Source organism: Rana temporaria, chromosome 1, assembly GCF_905171775.1.
Source record: "Rana temporaria chromosome 1, aRanTem1.1, whole genome shotgun sequence".
Lineage (NCBI taxonomy): Eukaryota > Metazoa > Chordata > Amphibia > Anura > Ranidae > Rana > Rana temporaria.
Window position 1 is genome coordinate 548,340,894 of NC_053489.1, and position 23,345 is coordinate 548,364,238.

Consider the following 23,345-nt stretch of genomic DNA (forward strand, 5'->3'; position numbering starts at 1 on the left):
GTGTGAGATCTAAGGCAGTGGTAGCCAACCTTTCGGCCCTCACAGACCACCGAACTAACAATTTTGAATCCCGCTGACTACTAACATGAATTTTACATGCCTTATATACACACAATGCTTCGGCTCTCTGCCCCCTCCCCCTGGATCACACTGCTTCCTTATACACACATTGCTTTGGCTGTTTGCCCCCCTCCCCCTGGATCATACTGCTGCCTTATACACACAATCCTCCGGCTCTCTGCCCCCCTCCCCCTGGATCTGCTGCCTTATACACACAATGCTCCAGCTCACTGCCCCCCTCCCTGTGGATCACACTGCTTCCTTATTCACACAATGCTTCGGCTCTCTGCTCCCCTCCCCCTGGATAACACTGCTGCCTTATACACACAATGCTCCGGCTCTCTGCCCCCTCCCCCTGGATCATACTGCTGCCTTATACACACAATGCTTCGGCTCTCTTCCCCTCTCTCCCTGGATCATACTGCTGCCTTATATACACAATGCTTCGGCTCTCTTCCCCTCTCTCCCTGGATCATACTGCTGCCTTATACACACAATGCTTTGGCTCTCTTCCCCTCTCTCCCTGGATCATATTGCTGCCTTATACACACAATGCTTCGGCTCTCTTCCCCTCTCTCCCTGGATCACACTGCATCCTTATACACACAATGCTTCGGCTCTCTGCTCCCCTCCCCCTGGATAACACTGCTGCCTTATACACACAATGCTCCGGCTCTCTACCCCCTCCCCCTGCATCATACTGCTGGCTTATACACACAAAGCTTCGGCTCTCTCCCTGCATCACACTGCTGCCTTATACACACAATGCTCCGGCTCTCTGCCAACCCTCTGGGTTGGCAACCACTGATCTAAGGCACTGATCAGGGATGATTAAGGTGGTATTGCTGCAGTGTTGCCCACTGTTTTCCTTACTGGAGTCTTTGACCTGGGGAAGCCAAACCCTGCCTCTACCAAGATGGTCGCATGATAAATCAGTACTGGGTAAAAATTCCACCCAGGGAAGACCACAGGCAAAACTGGTAACTAATTAATTATTTGACATCTGACTGCCATTTTGGGGGTAGCTTTCAGAGTTCAGTTCTTCTTTATTCAAGCTGTTTATAATAATTGTAATATTTTTTTACTGGGTCTTATAGGTTACTGCAATCTAAACCTCTTCATTGCTCTTTGCTCTGTTCCATTGAATACATTTGTCAATGTGAGCAATAAAAATAAAAAAAATCCGCTTTACTAATTAAACTTTTAAAAATTAAATGGAACAAATTTGGAGATTCCTGCATCTGAGAAGTATACAATTCCTCAGAGATCCAAATATACACTAAGCACTTGCGGAGGCAGGTAATCTATATATATATATATATATATATATATATATATATATATATATATATATATATATATATATATATATATATATATATATATATATACTGTCTATAGTTTTTTTTTTCAATACATTAACACCGATGATCTCTACAGAGCCTCATTTGGAAGATATTAAAATATTCAGCTACATTTGTGAAGCAGTCAGCAAGTGCACTTAGTTTTATATATTAAAACTTTTGCTTTCTTCTAATTGATATGTTTATTGCTTTTACCTTATGTACTGCCTAATTACAATTTTTTTTTTTTTTTTTTTGTTCTTGTTGTGAATGTTTTATTTTTTTACCTCCTGGAATCCTGGCAGAACTGCTTGTACTGTTCCTCTAATAGATTACATTGATGGCAATGTTTATACCATCGAGCCACAGCAAGGTGGGGATAGTGATGGTTTTGCTCGAGGGGCCTGGGACTGGAGCATGTTATGGAAACGAATTCCATTAAGTGACAGAGAAAAGGCCAAACGAAAGCATATAACTGAACCTTATTGGTAAAGAGTGTTGTTTTATCTTTTAATTTCCATGTTTGTCTAAACATTTTTTCCTTTTTTTTTATCCCCTTTCCCTGTTTTTCATTATTTTTGTTATGTGTGTCCTTCGTGTCAACCCCTTCTCCATCCTGCATCATCACAACTGGAATAGAACCGCATGCACTGTACCTCTGGTAGATGTCATAGATGGCAACAAATATAATTTATTATCACAAGGGGGAGGTGATGAAGATGGGTATGCTAGAGGAGCATGGGATTGGAGTATGCTATGGAAGCGGGTGCCCTTGACCAAAAAAGAGAAGGAAATGAGAAAAACAAAAACTGAGCCATATCGGTAATCGCTAAACCACTTACACATTTCTTTTCCATATGACCTACTGATGTACTAATTCTCTCTGACTTTTCAGCCACAGTCCTGTTTAGCTTGGAGCCATTTATGACAAATTTATAGGTTTTACCAAGATGTGATCAATATGAATATTCCTATGTACTCCTTGAGTTCACTGTTCTTTAGGTTTCGAAAATCGAATCGTTCCCATCGGAAAATAAGGCTAGGACTCTAGGAATTGGAACCTTCCCCAGAGGTCAAAGGTCAGAAGGCGGGTTACCAAAGGTCAAGGGGCGTGGCTGACCCACCCCCACCAAAGTGTACCGCCTACCCCAACTAAGTCGGGGAAAGCGTTTTCGATTTCGTTACTTTGATACCCCCCTTATATGTTCTATCTCTTAAGCCGGTCATAGATGGGACGAATCTCGGCTGGTTCAGCAGGGACCAGCCAAGATCCAATCCATCTATGGGCAGGTTGGGTGTACTGAAGTCGATCCATCAATCGACTTCAGTACAACCAGCCTTTTGGATTTTGATCACGCGATCAGGAAAGACTCCCTGTGATGGAAGGAAAGAAAAAACTGCATAATCTATTTGCTGCTTTAGGAAGCCATATGTACAGTACCTAAAGAGCATGGGAGCAGCCTTATTAACATGCATCTTCTGTTTTGAGGTGGGCACCATGGTATGCAGACATGGCAATGTTCATAATGTACAAGGAAGTCTAAAAGATGTCGATTATGGCTTCCTTTCACCCAGCACCAAAGGAGATCACTGGGAGCCCCACTTAAAGTGGGAAAGCTGAAGTGAAGGAGCCTTCTCTGCTGTTCTATTGAGTAGCCCAATGTTTGATTAATGGAAATCTCCTTTTAATGGCCATCATTGATGAACTAATGTTTCCTTTCAGTAAGGAGTCTTTCAGCCCTAGTAAGTTATAACTAAAGGCAAAACATTTTTTTAGTTTTGGATAGAGTGGAGAGGGATTAAAACGCCTGTTAAGTTTTATTGCCGTCTGTGCCCCCATTAAACAGGAACTGCAGTCTGCTCACATAATTTGTAATAAAAACAGCTGTGCCATTCTGAAGCTTCCCTCCAACCACTTTGCATATTATTTTATATATACTGTGATTTTGTACTTGCAAAATATGCTGCAGAAATCTCCCTCCACTAAATCTGGCTGCAATCATCTTAACTGTGGGCAGCTAAGATTCCTCCTCCTCCATTTGTCATGTTTACCATTGAAAGTAAAAGATAATTCCACATTTTGGGTTGTCCCCAGAAAAGTATTAGAGGGCAAATCTTCCAATGGGGTTCTGGTGAATCCCCAAAGGATTCCTTTAATTTGCAGGGATTTCCTCTCACGTCCTGTTTGGCTATGGGACAGGAAGTGAAGGGAAATCTCCAAAATGGGACACAGATGGTGAAAAAAAAATCTGACTGGGGTTATACCCCTTCCCTTTTTCTATCCAAAATGAAAAAAATAAATACGCTTTGCCTGTAGTTCTACTTTAAGGCGTAAAGCTTTTATAAGTTGCTGTGATTTCTTTACATAATCAATAATGGGTGACTTTGGGCACCATATATTAGAACAGCAGCCAATGACATTGATTGCAATGGTCAGTTTTGTAGTGCAGCTAAGAAACCGACATAATTTGAAGTTTTAAGGTATGTACACATACAATTATAGTACATAAAATATACATAGGGGGTTATTTACTAAAAGCAAATCCACTTTGCACTACAAGTGCAAACTACAAGTGCACTTGAAATTGCACTTGGAAGTGCAGTCGCTGTAGATCCGAGGGGGACATGCAAGGAGAATTAAAAACAGCATTTTAGCTTGCACATGATTGGATGATAAACCCAGCAGAGCTTCCCCTCATTTCAGATCTTCCCCTTCAGTGCAATTTCAGGTGCACTTTGCACTTTCAGGGCCAGATTCTCAAAAGAGATACGACGGTGTATCTCAAGATACACCGTCGTATCTCTGTTTTTGGCCCCGGGTATCTATGCGTCTGATTCCTAGAATCATTTACGCATAGATACGGCGTAGATCCGACAGGTGTAAGTCACTTACACCGTCGGATCTTAGATGTAATTCTACGCTGGCCGCTAGGTGGCGTTTACATTGATTTCTCATTTGACTATGCAAATGAGCCTGATACGCCGATTCCCGAATGATTTTGCGCCGCCTCGTCGTCGTTTACGTCGTTTCCGTAAGCGTAAGGTTACCCCTGCTATATGAGGGGTAACCTTACGTCAGTCCGCCGTATGCCATGTTAAGTATGGCGTCGGGTCAGCGACGTCTTTTTCCGTTGTCTACGTTGTTTTGCTAAGTCGTTCGCGAATAGGACTTTACGTCAATGACGCTCACGTCGGCTTCATTGAGGTTTTCTGTCGTGAGCTGGAGCATGCAAACTGGGCTATTTTTACGGCCGGCGCATGCACAGTTCGATCGGCGCTGGGGGCGCGCTTAATTTAAATACAAGCCGCCCCCTTTGAATTACGCGGCCATACGCCGGGCAATTTACACTACGCCGCCGCAAATTACAGAGCAAGTGCTTGGAGAATACGGCACTTGCTCCAGTAAGTTGTGGCGGCGTAGTGTAAATGGCTTACAATACGCCGCCGCGAATTCTATGTGAATCTGCCCCGTAGTTTGCACTTGCAGTGCAAAATGGATTTGCCTTTTGTAAATGACCCCCATAGTGTGCACTTTTGCCTAGTAAAGGCTTTTACCTAAATGGGACTGTGGTATTTTCTTTTACTAACAAAGTGGCTTAAAGTGAATAGTCCTAGCCGTGCATTGCTGTTTCTCTTTGACAGTCATGGACTGTTGGCTTATGGCTCATTTTCTCTATGGACATAACTTGTTCTCAGTTCATCTGGCACAGGGAAGCTTACTGGTGCTGCAAGCGTTACGCTTGTTTACCTTCCAATCATTTCCAAAGTCACCCCTCTCCGCTTTTTCCTTTTCACTCTCATGTGCCTGTATGATAAATGTGCTCTATACAAATGTGTGTTGTGTGTTTTACACTATGAGAGTGCTATTGTAAGCAGAATTTCACTAAAAACGATAACAATGCAAATCCACAAGTCCATCACTAATTCTCCTCTAGTTACCCTGTTATTTCCTGCAATGTCATTTTTCTTTTATTATCTACCAGCATGACCCAGCCTACACACCTGGCACTGTTCCTCTTTGTCATTTTCATTGTCTTTGCCCTTTTTAGTGTAAATTTAATTTTGTAAAAAAATGAAACAAAATGTAAGCCGGTTCCTCACATTGAGGCACTTTTGATATAATAACTGTCACATCACTATTCTCCAGACACCCAACACATATTTCAGAGCAGGTATACCCGGTGTATACTGTATATTCCTCTTTACAATGTTGAATATACGTCATAATCTATTTGGCAACACCAAATTCTGTCATTTCTTCATTCCCATATAAGAAAAAGTTAATTGAAATTAAAATGTAGCTTTGTGTTCTATATAACAAACTCTAATTGAATGGAAGGCGACCGACCGTACAGCCATGTGAGCATTTTTCAAAGCGGCAAAGAGGGAATCAGAAATGGATGTTTGAACCATTTCTGTGGGTCACAGCCTAGAAGTGCATTTAAAAAAGCTCATGTGTTCAAAACTGTATTTCAGAATTTAGGACAAATTATGTAATGTTCAACTTCTTTTACTAATAGAATTCAGTAGGGAGCCTATCTTTTGGTATAGCCACTAGTATAAGATATAAAATGAGGACACTATTTGGATCATTGGGGTTTCAGGATTAGAACCTGATAAAAGGAGTGAACTAGAGGATGACATGAGCTCTGTCCTAGGGCAATGCCTCCCCATACACATTCCATCAAATGTTCTGTGTGCACTCATTTAGAATGGACATCATGTCTATGCCCATGTTTTGCTGAGCAGGTTCCATACCAGGTTGGTAGCAGGCTTTTACTATGGGGTAACATTTATAGGGAAGTATACCTGTCAATGTAGCAATATGGGAGCTGCCATTGATGACTTGTGTTTTAAAAATGTTTTCCCCAAGGCTGTCATCATTAGACCCCTTTCACAGTGAGGAGTTTTTCAGGCGTTTTAGTGCTAAAATACCGCTTGAAAAACTCCTGCCCTGCAGTCTCAGTGTGGAAGCCCGAGTGCTTTCACACTGAGGCGGTGCGCGGGGGCGGGACAGCTCCAAAAGTCCTGCTAGCAGCATCTTTGGAGCAGTGAAAGGAGCGGTGTGTTTACTGCTCCTCCACCGCTCCTTCCCATTGAAAACAATGGGACACCGTGGCTATACCGCCGCAATGCGCCTCTGCGGGCGGTATTAACCCTTTTTCAGCTGCTGTTAAAACCGCACCGCTAGCGGCCGAGTACCGCCGCAATTCCGACGTATAGCGCCGCTATATATTCCCACCGCACCTCCCGCCCCAGTGTGAAAGGGGCCTTACTCTTGCCTCACTTAATTAGTGAGTTGATATTGAACAAGCATGCAGCCTGTGAAGTTTCAGGGCACCTGATATACAAATACTGTGTTCTGGTTCAGTGACTTAAAAGGTATTGAAAAACAGGTAAGGCAAAGGATTTTGGTTTCAGAACTTGCTCCTGCAAACACTAGTCAGCAACGGTAGTAACACAAGTCCGTAATTTATTTCCTGGCAGGTTTCTGTTTCTGTCCAGACACTTTCCTAGCATACTGATAGCATAATTCCCTTAGGATTACACCATGCTTACAGTATTCATGATGTCTAATAAAGCTGCTTTAACTTTACTGAATACCCTGAAAAGGATATACCCTGACCATGAACATTCCATAGACCGTGGTAGAGATGTCACAAGCCAAAAAGCAGAAGTTAAATTATTCTGATAAGATTTAATGGCCCTCCACGGGCCATTTAGTATTACAGAAGTGATTATTAATCACCTAGAAACTTTACAGGCAAATATACAAAAAGTAATTTATGATGGTGGGAGATGTACTGCAAGCTGATCACATAAATTCCATTTTTGGCCACCTCTGCCAAGTGATGTATCGGCAGAAAGGGTGGTGTGTTGTGGTGGCACAAACATGTTAAGGATGGGCCTTTTAGACCACAAAGCTTGTACTGCTTCTCCTCGCCATGTCCCACCATAGATGGAACAATCCCCTGATAACACTGGTGGGGGGAAGTGTTTAGGTGACTTACAGCACAGGGAGAACCTTATGAGTATTGAATCGCAATGTTCCCATCCTAGCTATGCAGGTAATGTAACTGCATCTTTACAAGGGCCCTCCAAACCCAGTGCATGGTGAATTTTAATAACCTGCATGAAGTTTTTGAATTCTCCCATCTACCCTGACCCTTCCTACAATATTCTAAGAAAAGTGACCATCTGTTTACATACGTGTCTATGCAACACATATCCCTAAGCAGTGTAGTAGGTGAGTCCTATTGAAGACTACACAGCAGAATCAGCCTTTCAGCTGATGGCATTATGGGAAGCCTCAGGGCAAGACAAGGTAGGGTTAAGCCTGCCATAGATGAGTAAATTGCTCGATTTCCCTATCAACACAGTCCGTATTGATGGGGGGATGCCTCAAATGGAGCTATTGTGTTCCCCCAGCAGAGAGCCATCTCTGCCAGGAGAACACAATGATCTTTGCTAGCGGCTATAGCCACTGGCAATAATCACATGCAAAAATAAAACATGCTGGTTGTACCCAAGTTGATCGATGGTTACAATCAGCCTGCCCATAGATGGTTCAAATCTCGGCCAGTTCCTGCTTCTATGGCCGGGTTTACACTTTGACGAATAAAGTCAAGGTCTACATACAATTCACATCTGGGTTCAGAGGGACTTTGGGTAACACAGAAGACTGAGAACATTTAGGCCTCGTACACACGACCGGATCTATCCGCTGGGATTGATCCGCGGATCATTCCAGCGGACAAATCCGGTCGTCTGTACGGCCTAGCGGATATTTATCCACGGAGATTCGTCCGGCCGATCGATTTCAAGCGGATAGAAATTTCTTAGCATGCTAAGGAATCTATCCGCTTGAATCGTGTCCAGCGGATTGATCCGGTCGTCTGTACAGACTCACCGGATCAATCCGTCCGCTCCCCTCCCTCGCATGCGTCGTAATGATTCAACGCATGCGTGGAAGTACTTACCTTCCAGCATCGCGCACGTCATCACGGCGCGACACGTCACCGCGGATGTATTCCGCGCGGATTTTGATCCGATGGTGTGTACAAGCCATCGGATCAAAATCCGGAGGAGGAATCTCCGCTGGAAACGGTCCGGCGGACCGTTTCCAGCGGAGATCCCCTCGTCTGTACAAGGCCTTAGAGGTTCAGGTTGTTAATGGGGTACATTTAAAGACTGTGAACAATTAGGCCGCGTACACACGATCAGTCAAAACCAATGAAAACGGACTGAAGGACCGTTTCATCGGTCCAAACCGATCGTATGTGGGCCCCATCGGTCAGTTATCCTTCGGTCAAAAAAAAGAGAACTTGCTTTAAAATTTGACAGATGGACGCCTAACCGATGGGTCAAAACCGATCGTTGGTATGCAAAAGCATCGGTCAAAAGGCCGCGCATGCTCAGAATCAAGTCGACGCATGCTTGGAAGCATTGAACTTCGTTTTTTTAGCACGTCGTGTGTTTTACGTCACCGCGTTCTGACACAATCGTTTTTTTAACCTATGGTGTTTAGGCACATCAGACCATCAGTCAGCTTCATCGGTTAACCGATGAAACGGTCCTTCAGTTCGTTTTCATCGGTTCTGACTGATCGTGTGTACGTGGCCTTAGAGGTTTAGGGGGCGTTCGATTAATACAGAAGCCTGAGAAGATTTAGAGGTTCCAAATATTGGGGTACGTAGAAGACTGTGAACAGTTAGAGGTTTAGGGGGCCGTTGGGGCTCACAGAATACTTTTTACAAATAAAGGTAAATGCAGGTATTAAGTGTGTGCTATAAAACAATACGAGTTCTGAGTTATTACTGATGACAGAGTGATCTTCAGGGTCCCTTGAGTAACATGAGTTCTTGCAGAAAGCATAACCTTGAAAAACCTTGCAGCTAAATGGAGTGAACAGCACCAAGTCTTCCTTATAATTAACATTTCTAAAGTGGAATGACAGAAAAAAGCTCAACTTTATACAGGAAAATCAAAGGCAATAGTTTTCAGGAGATATTATTATTTCTGTTCTCTAAAGTGACAGAAAATTATTTTAAAAGCCACATCTGCTTCCAGCACTTGAGTATCCTAAACAGTTTGCCTAGTCTATGGCCTACTTGCATTAAAGGAGAATCATTCAATCAGAACAATAAGCCTTTTAAATGCACATCATGGTTTGATTTTTCTGTGCATGTTATTTTCAACTGCTCAGTCAATCCAATCCTTTACAGCAGAATAAAAAATATTTCTAAATCATTTGCATGACTTTTTGTACCAGTTTCATAAAAACGAATCGCTTACATTTGTAGGTCATTGCTGGAAACAAACTTCCCATAATCCTATTCAGTGCTGTGCGTTCACTGTTCACATTCATTGTTTAGCACATATTATTTAAAGGGGTTGTAAAGGAAAAAAATGTTCTCCCTAAATAGCTTCCTTTACCTTAGTGCAGTCCTCCTTCACTTACCTCATCCTTCCATTCCTTTCTTCTTCTGAGAAATCCTCACTTCCTGTTCTTCTGTCTGTAACTACACACCGTAATGCAAGGCTTTCTTCCTGGTGTGGAGAAAGCCTCTTGAGGGGGGAGGGGGCGAGCAGGAGAGTCAGGACACTCTCTACTTTGCAGATAGAGAAAGGAGCTGTGTGTTAGTGTGCGTTCTGACACTCCTGCTCGCCCCCTCATCCCTCAAGAGGCTTTCTCCACACCAGGGAGAAAGCCTTGCATTACGGTGTGTAGTTACAGACAGAAGAACAGGAAGTGAGGATTTTTCAGAAGAAATAAGGACATTTAAAGGCAAAATCGAAGGATGAGGTAAGTGAAGGAGGACTGCACTAAGGTAAAGGAAGCTATTTAGGGGGGGAAAAAAATCCTTTACAACCTCTATAACACTCAAAGCAGTTTAAGGCTGGGTTCACATATGAGCCGCATGTGGCTCACAGCAGGGGTCTGGTGTGTCCTGGTTCAGATCTGATTTCAGCCTGAATTTTGAGCTATATTCAGATCGGAAACGGACCAAAAGACGCACAACGTTTTTGTGCAAATCACATAGGAGGCGCTGCAGAGATATGTGCACCGGCTCCATAGAGAGCCGTTCAAAATCTCATAACATTGCGAATTGCCCTGCATCCAATTCGCAATGGTGTGAACCCACCCTTAAGAGAATCAGTCAAGAATAGACATTTTATAAATCTAAATCTTTACTGTTTCAGCCAAACTGAACGTTCAGCTAAATTAAATGCAGGTGCATCAAAACAAGGCATTTAAAGGGGTTGGTTTACTAAAACTGGAAAGTGCCAAATCTGATACAGATGTGCATGGTAGCCAATCGGCTCCTAACTTCGGCTTGTTCAATTGGACCCCTTTCACACTGGCGCAATCCACCAGTGGATCCGCCCGCTTATCAGGGGATCTCTCTACTGATCCGTTCTGTGTCTGCCATGCTTATGCAGATTGGAGACAGACACAGCCCGCTTTCCTCTGTGGACAGTCGGATTTAAACTGAACGCCTGTCCGTTTACATCCTACTGTTATCCGATTCCCCATCGGTCTGTTGATTGGATTGGATCAGATTTGGGCGGTGTGTCAACATGTCCGTTGACACCTGCCACTCTATAGAGGGCAATGGATGGTCTGATGAGGTCTGCCTCAAAATTGATGGGCCATGTGAAAGGGGCATTAACCACTTTAATACAAGGCACTTTCCCCCCTTCCTGCCCAGTCCAATTTTTAGCTTTCAACGCTGCCACACTTTGAATGACAATTGCGTGGTCATGCGACGCTGTACCCAAACAAAACTTGACTTCACTGATGAGGCTGAACTGACGGGCACAGAGGAGGCAGTACTGATTGGCACTGATGATGAGGCACCTATAAGCAGCACTGATAGGTGGCACTAATATAGGGCACTCATAGGTGGCACTTATAGGCGGCTCTGATGGGTGTCACTGATCAGGATGCACTGGTGGGCATTGATGGGCACACAGTGCCATCCTAATGGGCACTGATTGGCACCCTTGGTGGGCATTCCTGGTGGTCTGAAGTGGGCATCCTCAATGGCTCTGCACTGATAATCATTGCACTATCAGGAGAGCAGCCGAACGTCTCTCCTTTACTCGCGCCTGTCAGTTTGGGAGGAGGAAAAGCCGATAAACATCTCTTCCTGTTTACACTGTGATCAGCTGTAATTGGACACTGCTGATCACATGGTAAAGAGCCTAGGTCAAAGGCTCTTTACCTAGATCGGAGATGCAGTGCGTCAGACTGACACACCACACCACCAATTGCGACGGACGCGGGCTAGCGGCTTATCCTGCTGGACGTCACATGATGCCCAGTCAGGATAATGAAACCACTTTCCGGCCGTCATTTTGCTATATGGTGGGCGGGAAGTGGTTAAGCTTTGACAAAAAAAAAAAACTGGATGCTGATTGGTTTCTATGCAGAGCTGCACCAGATTTGGGTTTTAGCAAATCACCCCCCAAAGTCTTCCAGTTCTTTGTTTAGAAAGCAGCCATAGCCTGAATAGAAAAGCCTGTCCCTAGGCAGCATGCTGCAAGAATGAACCCCTGCTCTTTGTGGGGACGCAGTGCAGAGGTCCAACACACCACATGCTAGGTCAAACCTGTAGCTCGTTCTTCTTGCTGTTTGGAGAGCTTGTTTACTGACTCAGCAAGGGGGGGGTGTTGGACCTCTGTAGAGAGTCCACTGCTTCTATGTGGAGAGCAAGGATCCCTCTCTGCAGAATACTGGCTGGTGACAGGCTTTGTTACTCGGAACCATCACCCCTCAGAACCCAGCAATACCCTCTGGTCTGCTAGAGAAGGCATGAATACCAAATAAAGCCTTTAGTTTTCATTCATGTAATTCTAGCAGCATCTTGTTTATATATATTTTTCAGTGTCTGTTTTCAGCACTGAGCTCAGGAAGGAGAAAAGGCATCATTGCACACGTAAATAACCAAAATACAAGTAAGACTGCACTATTAGAACTATCCAAACCTCAAGTTTTATTATTACATATTCAGACTGATTACTGGTCTTAAAAGGGTTGTTTGAGGTCAGGGAGTAGTGCCTATAAAATGTTACTCTGCCCATAATTTACATTCTTGCATCGTGACCTATACCCACCATTCTTACCCCCCTTTCAGCTTTGATTATTGCAGCTTTTTAAATGCCATTTCTGTGCTTCACATTGATATCCTTTGCTTGCTGTGCTTGCTTGTATTTTGTATCATACCAGGTTCCTGATTTGTTATCACTCTGCACTGTACCGCTGTCCAAGTACTGACAAATCTTTTCACTGCAATCATTCTGTAGGTCACCTGCCATGGCTGGAGGATTGTTTGCCATTGAGCGAAATTATTTTTTCGAGCTTGGTCTGTATGATCCGGGTCTTCAGATCTGGGGTGGAGAGAATTTTGAAATCTCTTACAAGGTAATGTATATTACGAGTTTCTTTTCCATGCATGGTATTACAATTTGTTCTTGGACATATTTAAAAGTGCAGACACACATAGGAACAAATACTTCCATTTACTGTAGTCCTATAACTAACTGATTGAATCCACTTATTATAGTTAGTATCGGTGGCAGCTGGTGCTCAATATTTTGGAGGACACACCTGCCCCCCCCCCCCCTCACTTGGCCGTGTGACATTTGCTAATGTTACACAACTGGGTGGGCGCAGTGCTCTTCGCCCCGAGCCAACCCCTTTTTTTAAGCCAATTAAAGTCATAGGCTCTAATCATGTGCTTCAAAAAATAAAAAAGTCCATTGAAATCCATGCGTCCGGTGCCCTGCATGTAGATTAGGGGCCAGGGGCATAGATTAGGGGGGCGGCACACCTGCACCCCTAATGGAGCGGCCGCCACTCTTTAGTATACATATTGTCATTGGGTTTTTCATTTTCTTAACCACTTAACGCCCGCCGCACGACTATTTACGTCCGCAAAATGGCACGGACAGGCAGATGGGCGTATATACACGTCCTTGCCTTCTAGCGGGTGGGGGGTCCGATCGGGACACCCCCCCCCCGCGCGGCGGGCGGATTCCCGCGGGGAGCGATCCGGGACGACGGCTCGGCTATTGGTTTATAGTCGCGATCGCTCCCCGGAGCTGAAGAACGGGGAGAGCCGTATGTAAACACGGCTTCCCCGTGCTTCACTGTGGCGGCGTATCGATCGAGTGATCCTTTTTATAGGGAGACTCGATCGATGACGTCAGTCCTACAGCCACACCCCCCTACAGTTGTAAACACACACTAGGTGAACCCTAACTCCTACAGCGCCCCCTGTGGTTAACTCCCAAACTGCAACTGTCATTTTCACAATAAACAATGCAATTTAAATGCATTTTTTGCTGTGAAAATGACAATGGTCCCAAAAATGTGTCAAAATTGTCCGAAGTGTCCGCCATAATGTCGCAGTCACGAAAGAAAACGCTAATCGCCGCCAATAGTAGTAAAAAAATTTTTTTTTATAAAAATGCAATAAAACTATCCCCTATTTTGTAAACGCTATAAATTTTGCGCAAACCAATCGATAAACACTTATTGCGATTTTTTTTTTACCAAAAATAGGTAGAAGAATACGTATCGGCCTAAACTGAGGAAAAAAACATTTTTTTATATATGTTTTTGGGGGATATTTATTATAGCAAAAAGTAAAAAATATTGAATTTTTTTCAAAGTTGTCGCTCTATTTTTGTTTATAGCGCAAAAAATAAAAACCGCAGAGGTGATCAAATACCACCAAAAGAAAGCTCTATTTGTGGGGAAAAAAGGACGCCAATTTTGTTTGGGAGCCACGTCGCACGACCGCGCAATTGTCTGTTAAAGCGACGCATTGCCGAATCGCAAAACCTGGCCTGGGCATTTAGCTGCCTAAAGGTCCGGGGCATAAGTGGTTAATAAAGAAATAAATACAAAATTCTGGCTGTACTTTTAAAACGCATTACACCCAGAAGTATCTGAGCTTTGTTTTTCGACATGTTGTGCTTTAATGCTGCCATCACAGTCTCAAACTAGCGTAAAGGCTGCTTTTGTTTACAGTCAGTCAGTATGCAGTCTGCACAATGAATTGCATATAGCACACCTCCGCAAACTAGGAATAAGAACAAAAAATAATTACTTTTAGATGATTTGCAGTTAAATGTCTGGAAACACATTGGGTGAAGGGGATGTGGTTTGCAGGGCCTATAAAAACTTACAGAAGGCGTTCTGCTTTTAGCAGTGTTAGAGCATCTTGATAACGATGGCTGTGCACGAAATCACGTCAACATATGTTACAAACATGTTCCAGTGCAGTTTGTTTACGCACGTAAAAAGCATGAAAACCTGTACTTGCTACATTTACTAGTCATTTATAAAATGCAAGCCATGGTGTGGAGACAGTGGGAGCGCCACAAAGTTACCTCTGCATAAGGCTGCAGATAGAACTCTGTCATTTGAAGAGAGGTTTGTCATATGAATGGCGCGTTTTATTTTTATTTTATTTTCGGGGTTTGGCCAATGGCTGGCTCATACTGCTTTAAAATAGGGCCCTAAGTAATATTATTTACAGGTATTTATATGGCACCAACAATTGTACATTCACATCAGTCCCTGAACAGTCTAAGGGGCAGATCCACAAAGAAATTACGCCGGCGTATCTATTGATACGCCGCGTAATTTCAAAGTTCCCGTGTCGCATCTTTGTTTTGTATCCACAAAACAAGATACGACGGAATGAGGGATCGATCCGACAGGCGTACGTCTTAGTATACCGTCGGATCGTAGGTGTATATTTACGCTGGCCGCTAGGTGTCGTTTCCGTCGAATTCTACGTTGAGTATGCAAATTAGCTAGATACGGCGATCCACGAACGTACGTCCGGGCGGCGCATTTTTTTACGTCGTTTGCGTTCGGCTTTTTCCGGCGTATAGTTAAAGCTGCTATATGGTGGCGTACTCAATGTTAAGTATGGCCGTCGTTCCCGCGTCGAAATTTGAATTTTTTACGTTTGCGTAAGTCGTTCGCGAATATGGATTTGCGTAGAATGACGTCACCGTCGTAAGCATTGGCTTGTTCCTGTTTAATTTCGAGCATGCGCACTGGGATACCCCCACGGACGGCGCATGCGCCGTTCAAAATAAAACATTGTTTACGTTGGGTCATGACGTATTTACATAAAACACGCCCCCATCACATAATTTTGAATTGCGCGCCCTTACGCCGCCAAAGATACACTAAGCCGCCGTAACTTACGGCGCGCATTCTTTGAGGATTTGAAAAAAAAAATAATAAGTTACGGCGGCGTAGTGTATCTTAGATACGCTACGCCCGGCGGGAATATGCGCCGCGCTACGTGGATCTGCCCCTAAATTTTCTATCTCACATGCATACATACATACATACATACATACATATGCTAATGCCACTTGTCTTTGGAGCATGGGAAGAAAACCGGACTATAGGGAGGAAACCCATGCAGGCACAGGGAAATAAAACTTGAGCAAAACATGCAAATTCCAGGCTGGATTCAAACTGAAGATCCTAGTGCTGCGAGGCAGAAGTACTATCCACTGAGCCACTATTACTGAGAATACTTTAAAGCAGAACTCCAGGAATTACGTTTTCAGTAAACTTACATTTGGTTTAGCGTATCTTGATGTGCTGTAAAGCCTCGTACACACGATCGGATATCTGATGGAATCTAGTCCGATGGATTTTTTCGTCAGATATCCGATGAAGCTGACTTTCATCAGTCTTGCCTACACACCATTAGTCAAAAATCCGACCGTGCCAAAACGCAGTGACGTAAAACACTAGGACATGCTGAAAAAAATGAAGTTCAATGCTTCCAAGCATGCGTCGACTTGATTCTGAGAATGCGTGGATTTTTGACCGATGGACTTCCACACAGACGATCGTTTTTTTCTATTGTTTTTTTATCCATAGGAAAAATTTAAAACATGTTCTATTTTTTTTCACCGATGGAAAACAAACCGATGAGGCCCACACACGATCGGTTTGTCCATCGGTCCGTTTTCATCAGACAAACTGATCGTGTGTACAGGGCTTTAGTATCCATTTCTGATATCCAGAGGGTTGCTTGGGGATGCTGATCTGCTCTACCAACAGTGATAGCCATGGTCTTCTGGGTGTTGCAGGAGCGGCTTCCTTTCTGCACACTGAACATAGGGGCTTATTTGCTTGCCAATGCTGCCATTTAGAGAATGCCTTGTATTTTTTTCAGTGTATAAAAGGCATTCTCTGATTGGATGAGGTGGAAATTGTATCATCATTTGCCCCTCTTCTCTACCTCGTTTAATAAGATCATGCCTGTATCACTGAAAAAGATATAAGGCGTTCTTTGAACGGTAGCAATGTTTTGCTAGTGAAGCTGAACAGTGAATTTCAGCATCTACAGCAGCCCTCTGGATATACGTTATGGATTATTATATCATGCCAAGCTGGGCCAATGTAAGTTTGCAGAATAGTTAAAGGGGTTGTAAACCTTCAGGTTTTTTCACCTTACTACATTCTGTATGACTCGGCCCCAGGGGGGCGAGGCCAAATCATACACTCAGTGGCTATGGACGCCGAGTGTATGACACAAGAGCGCGCCTGCAAGGTAACCCCCTCGGGAGAGAGCTTTTCAGAGGGGGATATGTATTGCAGGGAGGAGCCACAAGAGCCCACATGAGACCCCAGAAGAGGACGATCGGGGCCACTCTGTGCAAAACGAACTGCACAGTGCAGGTAAGTATGACGTTTGTTGTTTAAAAAAAAACTGAACCTTTACAACCTTTCATGGAGTTCCACTTTAAACATTATGGGGCAGATCCAAAAAGGAAGTACGCAGGCGTACTTTCAGATTTCCCGCGTCGTATCTTTGGTTTGAATCCTCAAACCAAGATACGACGGCATCTGGGTTAGATCCGACAGGCGTACGGCTTCGTACGCCTTCGGATCTTAGATGCAATACTTCGGCGTCCGCTGGGTGGCGTTCACGTCGTTTTCCGCGACGGGTATGCAAATTAGCTATTTCCGACGATCCACGAACGTACGAGCGTCCGGCACCTTTTTTTTCGGCGTCTCTAGTCGGCTTTTTCCGGCGTATAGTTAAAGCTGGTATTTCGTCGCGTATAGTTAGACCTGCCATGTTAAGTATGGCCGTCGTTCCCGCGTTTATTTTGATTTTTTTTTTTTTTGCGTAAGTCGTCCGTGAATCGGGATGGACGTAATTCACGTCTATGTTAAAAAAAATCCTTGCGACGTCATTTAGCGCAATGCACGGCGGGAAATTTAGGGACGGCGCATGCGCAGTTCATTCGGCGCGGGACGAGCTTCATTTAAATGAACCACGCCCCCTAATCGCCAATTTGAATTATGCGCCGTTACGCCGCCAGAGATAGACTACGCAGCCGTAACTTACGGCGCAAAATCTGTAAGGATTCAAACTAAAGCCAGTTAAGGTACGGCGGCGTAGCGTATCTCTGATACGCTGCGCGGGTGCAGATCTCTGTGGATCTGCCCCTGTGTAATTAAATTCTATACCTTATACTACCCTTGACTGGCTTCTTTGTGTTCAGAAAAAGATAACCTTTGCCTAATGAGTAGCTCTCTCAAGCCTTGCCTTGAAATTACAAATCCATTTTGGATGTCATCCTGTTGTAATACATTAGATGGTATCACCTCTGTGCCGGTTACATTAGTGCCATTAATTATTAGTTATAAAAACTATTAGGCCTCTTGTATACTGGACATTTTGCCATCTCTCCTAGATGCCTTTCCTCCTGGCAGCAGAGTTTTGGCAGAAAAAATTGCTTGATGCTTGTAAATGCATTTAAAGCAAGTTCTTTGGTGTTAATTTAATTGGGCAGAATAATATTTTATTATGCTCCCAAGCTAAACGCACATTTAGACACGTTTGCACGTGCCAAGCTGTTTTTCTGCCAAATCGCTGCTGCTCCTGGACACACTGGCTGTAGGTTTTTTTCCCGCCTCAAAGTGCCCCTGCCTCTAAACTTCCTCTAAGTCCTGGTTCACACCGGTGTGGCTTTGAAATCACACTACTTCAGTGTGATTTCAAAGCTGCACATCGGTGCGATTTGCACTGCCGATTTCATTGCAGGTTGCGACTTCATTTAACAGAAGTCTCTGCAAGTTGCAAGGAAATTGGTAAAAAGTAGTACTTCTGTACTTTTTCATAATCACTGCCACATGAATAGTTCCATTGCTGGCAATGAGGTGTGACTTGGCATGTGATTTGGAACTGGGGAATCACATGTCAAGTCGCACTGGTTTGAACGGGGGCTAAATGCCTATTTGTGCATGGACATATAGGCTAACATGGAGGGATGTTTAGAAGCAGAAAAAAATCAACAGCCACAGTAAAAACACCCAGTGTGCATGAGGCCTAGAAGTATCTAAAGTATCAGATTTTGAACTGTGAATGTTCACAGAAAGTATACATGAGTCCATAGGAAACCATTAATGGGCTAAACAAAGCCCACCAGCACCAGCCTTTCTGCTCAGTGTGTGTGTGTGTATATATATATATATATATATATATATATATATATATACCGTGTTTCCCCGAAAGTAAGACTGGGTCTTATATTAATTTTGTCCACAAAAAACACACTAGGGCTTACTTTCAGGGTAGGGCTTATTTATTTACGGAATGTACAAATTTTACAAGGATTCTGTCCCCCCCCCTCCCCCAACTGTCAGGTCAGGAGTCATTACGGTATTTTGAGAAAGACATCTTGGCACTGTATACGGTGCAGTACCATAGAAAATACCTTTTACCGTAGGGTATACAGATCCCTGGTGTACCAGTATTCACCTGCTCTTTCGTCATCTGGGAGGAGAGAGTGAGAGAAGAGATCCCGCTGACGGCAGCGCGCTCCGCGCGCTGAGGAGGAACGGGCTGAAGATGTCAGGCGGGAGGAGAGAGAAGAGCCGAGGTCACCTGTCATCGGCTCGCTCCGTGCAGTAAGAAGGGACGGGCTGAAGATGTCAGGGGGGAGGAGAGGAGGAACAAGAAGAGCCGGACTGCTGCTTACAGTAAAGAGGGAGGGGATGCAGACGAGGTGATAAGAGGACGGATCAGCAGTGGCTTTAAACATAACGGTACCATATTTTTTAACACAGTAATAAACGTAAACACTGCAGCAATGTATAGGTTTGAAAAAAATAGATTTTTAATGAACTTTGACTAGGGCTTACTTTCGTGGTAGGGCTTATATTGCAGCCCGCCCCCAATAATCACGCTAGAGCTTACTTTCGGGGTAGGGCTTACTTTTGGGGAAACACAGTATATATATAATGTGTGTGTGTGTGTGTATGTATATATATATATAAGCTTTTTTTTAAATGCAGGAATGCACGGGAGCGTAGTTCTGGCACTGAATGTATGTAATAGCAAGAGGTGCTTGGGTGTGCTGGAGGGTCTATCTTGTTGAGGGAGAATCTATTGTTGCTGAAGGGAGATATCTACTGTTGTGGGAGGGGTCTATTGTTAACAGCTGCTGGAAGATCTATTATTCTTGGGGAGTCTATTGTTTTTTTTGTTTTTTTCACATTTATTTTGATATATACACTGGGGCAGATCCACAAAAGAATTACGCTGGCGTATCTAGTGATACGCCGCGTAATTTTAAAGTTCCCGCGTCGTATCTTTGTTTTGTATCCCACTTGAGCTAACAACCCCCAACGTTACAATATATATATATTTATATATATATATATATATATATATATATATATACACACACACACAACGGCCCTGATCCACAAAGCACTTACGCCGGCGTATCTCGAGATGCGTGGCGTAAGCGTATATATATATACGCTGAACGCATCTGGCGCTCCCATTGATTTCCTATTCAAATATGCAAATGAGGGAGATACGGCGATCCACGAACGTACGTGTGCCCGACGCGCAAGTTGTACGTCCGGCCTAAAGTTACCCCTCATAAAGCAGGAGTAAGTCAGCAGCAGACATGCACAGGTCAGCCGGAGAGCAGCTGCAGCAGCACCGTTACGGACGAGCTGGGCATCCACACTTGCAGGACAACAATCTGTATGCCAACATGTTAGGGGCATCCATGGTCATAGCTATACTACTGGCTTCACAGGCGCGTAGGAGGAGGGCATGGGAGAGGATATACCGACCGCGCCTAAACGTCTTTGGCATGGGGGAATCGGAGGTGTATCGCATCTTCAGATTCAGCCCTGCTGCCATCCTGGAAATAGCCACAACCCTGCAAGATGACATCACCAGCAAGACAGATCGCTCACAAGCAGTGGAGCCACTGGTCAAGGTACTGGCAACACTCCATTTCCTTGCCAGTGGCTCGTTCCAGCGTACGGAGTTGTGTCTGGGATGGCACAATCCTCCATGAGCAGATGCGTGCACCAGGTTGTCCCCGCAATCCTCACACGCATGTCCAACCACATCATCAGACCCACCCAGGAGCATCTGCGGCAGAAGGCAATGGGGGATTTCTTCAGAATTGCAGGATTCCCACGCACCGTGGGGGCCATTGATTGCACACATGTGGCACTATGGCCCCCCCGTGACACAGAGCACATATACCGCAATCGTAAGCATTGGCATTCCATCAACGTACAGGTGATAGCCGATGCCCAATGCCTCATATAAAACACGTCCGTGCCAAACACCCAGGGTCCAGCCACGACAGCTAAATATACCGTCAAAGCAACATCCCAACAGAATTCTAACAGAACGTGTACAGGAACAGCTGGCTGGTTGGTGAGTGACATGGGAGTCAGGCATGACTGTCCGACCCCATGATGGGGCACATGCACGACTAACATCCTCCTGTCTTTTCCCTTCCAGGTGACTCTGCCTATGCACTTGGGCCCCATCTCATGACTCCATTCCGGAATCCCCAAACCAGAGGAGAGAGAAAATACAATGCTGCACACATATGTACCTGTGCAGTGGTGGAACGCACCTTTGGCCTCCTGAAGTCCAGTTTCCGATGCCTGGATAATTCCAGGGGGAGCCTGTTGTATTCCCCAAACTTTGTGTGCCAGATCATCGGTGCATGCTACACAACTTCGCCGTGAGAAAGGGCCTGGAGATTTACATACGTGAGGACCTGACCCCCGAGCCACACAGTCCCCCCCTGCCCAAGGCTACCCCGTCTGCTGAGGGAACAGCAGTCAGGAGATGCCTCGTGGAACACATCTTTGCACGTTAAACACACACATTCATCATGGCACAAGGAGAATGCACGCATGCACACCACTGTGGTCCCTAGCTCACACACACCATGCAGGACTTGGGAGCAGCAACGTCACGCCAAGGCTCCAATTATGTCGCTGTCCATTCATACCACATTCACACGGCCGTGGGGATAAATTCTCCCCGACGAGCCAGGGTGACACCCCTTACTGGCAGGAGTGTCACCCCCACATTCACACACCAGTCACACTGTAGCCAGCACTCCTCACCGTGTGCTGGGTCTACAAACCAAAAAAACTCATAACCTGAGTAAACCTGTCGTGGCCCACGCCTGGTGCCACGGGCACGGCCCCGGCTCCTCATGGGAGCCTCATGGGGGGGGAGAGAATCGGGAGGAGGAGGAGCATCCCCTGGTCTCTCCATGGCTGGCTGCCTGCCCTCCAACACCAGGGGGATGCGGGTGAGGACCGCATTGGTCTCGGCCTGCAGCAGCCTTGACTGCCTTCCCTCCGCCTGGATGGCAGCAGTGTTTTCCCGTACGGCCTCTGCCAGGGTGTGGACCTCTTCCACAAAACCTGCTGTGGTGGTCTGCAGATCCCCCAGGCAGGTGACCACAGCAGCACAGTTGGCGTTCACATCCTGGACACTCTCATTAATGTCGGCAGAGGAGGCCATGCTGTCTGCCACTCGCCGCATCTGGACGGCAACCTCACCCAGATGGCGGGTCTGGCGGGCCTGTTCCCTCTTGAGATCTTCCGGGAGGAACTCAGACACCCCCCTAGTCTTCCTGCTAGCCTTTCTGGGGCCAGGAGAGGCTTGGGGCCATCTAGAAGGGGAGACCCTTGAGGGGGTAGACCTGTTGGGGGAAGGACCCTGAGGGGCTACTCCTGATGGAGGTGGAGGTCTGACTGATCCCGGCCAAAGGGGGAGACTCCCCCAAGTAGAGGGTAACCACGTTGTCACTGGTCACCGTCTCCTCCTCAACCTCCTCCTGAGGAGAGGTGTGGCCACTCCCCTCCACCGATGACTCACGGCTTCCCAGGGGGTCAGACTCAGACTGATATTTGGGGGATGGTGTGGAATGGCCACCGGCATCAGATGGCCCAGCTCCCTCCTGCACATCTGTGGATGACACAAAACATTTATATGTTGGTGGAGCCACACACTTGTCACATGTTCCCTTCCACCCCCACACATGCTACACACCAGATAGGAGATAAAACACACTTACCTGTCCTCAAGGCATCCTCAATGGAGTCAAAGCCCTCCACCTGATTCCTGTGGAGACACTGGGCAACCACCTGCTCATCAGGAGTGAGCGTCAGAGGAGTGGCTGGTCGCCCTCCAGTGCCACTGGCATGAGTCCTCATGTTGATCAGCTTACCTCGGACCAGGCGACGCAGGTCATTAATTTTTTTAAGGATATCGTTGGGAGGACCTGACCTCATGTCCCAGGGCATTGACCTCTGTCGCAATCTCCAGCAGGATCTCCGCCTTCCTGGCCTTAGTGGTGTTGCCACTCTCTGCGCCATGGAGGTACACATCATACCGGGACATGGCCCTGATGATCACATCCTTCTCCTGGTCCTAAAAGTTTAGCTTCCTCCTCTTCTTCACAGAAGCTGGAGAAGACATGGCTCAAAACCAAAGAGCAAAAAGTACCTTGCTTCAGGGGGGGGGGGGAGGGGACAAGCGGATGTACTTTTGCGCTCGACGGGTGCATGTCTGGCCGTATTTAAGCCCTGGG

The 23,345-nt window shown here is 45.4% G+C and overlaps 1 protein-coding gene across 2 annotated transcripts in view; it reads left to right on the plus strand.

The window, feature by feature from the left end:
- The window catches only part of GALNT7 (polypeptide N-acetylgalactosaminyltransferase 7), a 270,914-nt gene that overhangs the window by 204,675 nt on the left and 42,894 nt on the right, over nucleotides 1-23,345 (plus strand). The window contains exons 6-7 of one of the 2 annotated variants that reach the window (XM_040333340.1): nucleotides 1,709-1,891; nucleotides 12,714-12,831. In XM_040333340.1, coding sequence (XP_040189274.1) covers nucleotides 1,709-1,891; nucleotides 12,714-12,831 — 301 coding nt within the window. Of the gene's footprint in view, nucleotides 1-1,708; nucleotides 1,892-2,042; nucleotides 2,226-12,713; nucleotides 12,832-23,345 lie in introns of both variants that reach the window. The other variant, XM_040333330.1, reaches the window with a different exon arrangement.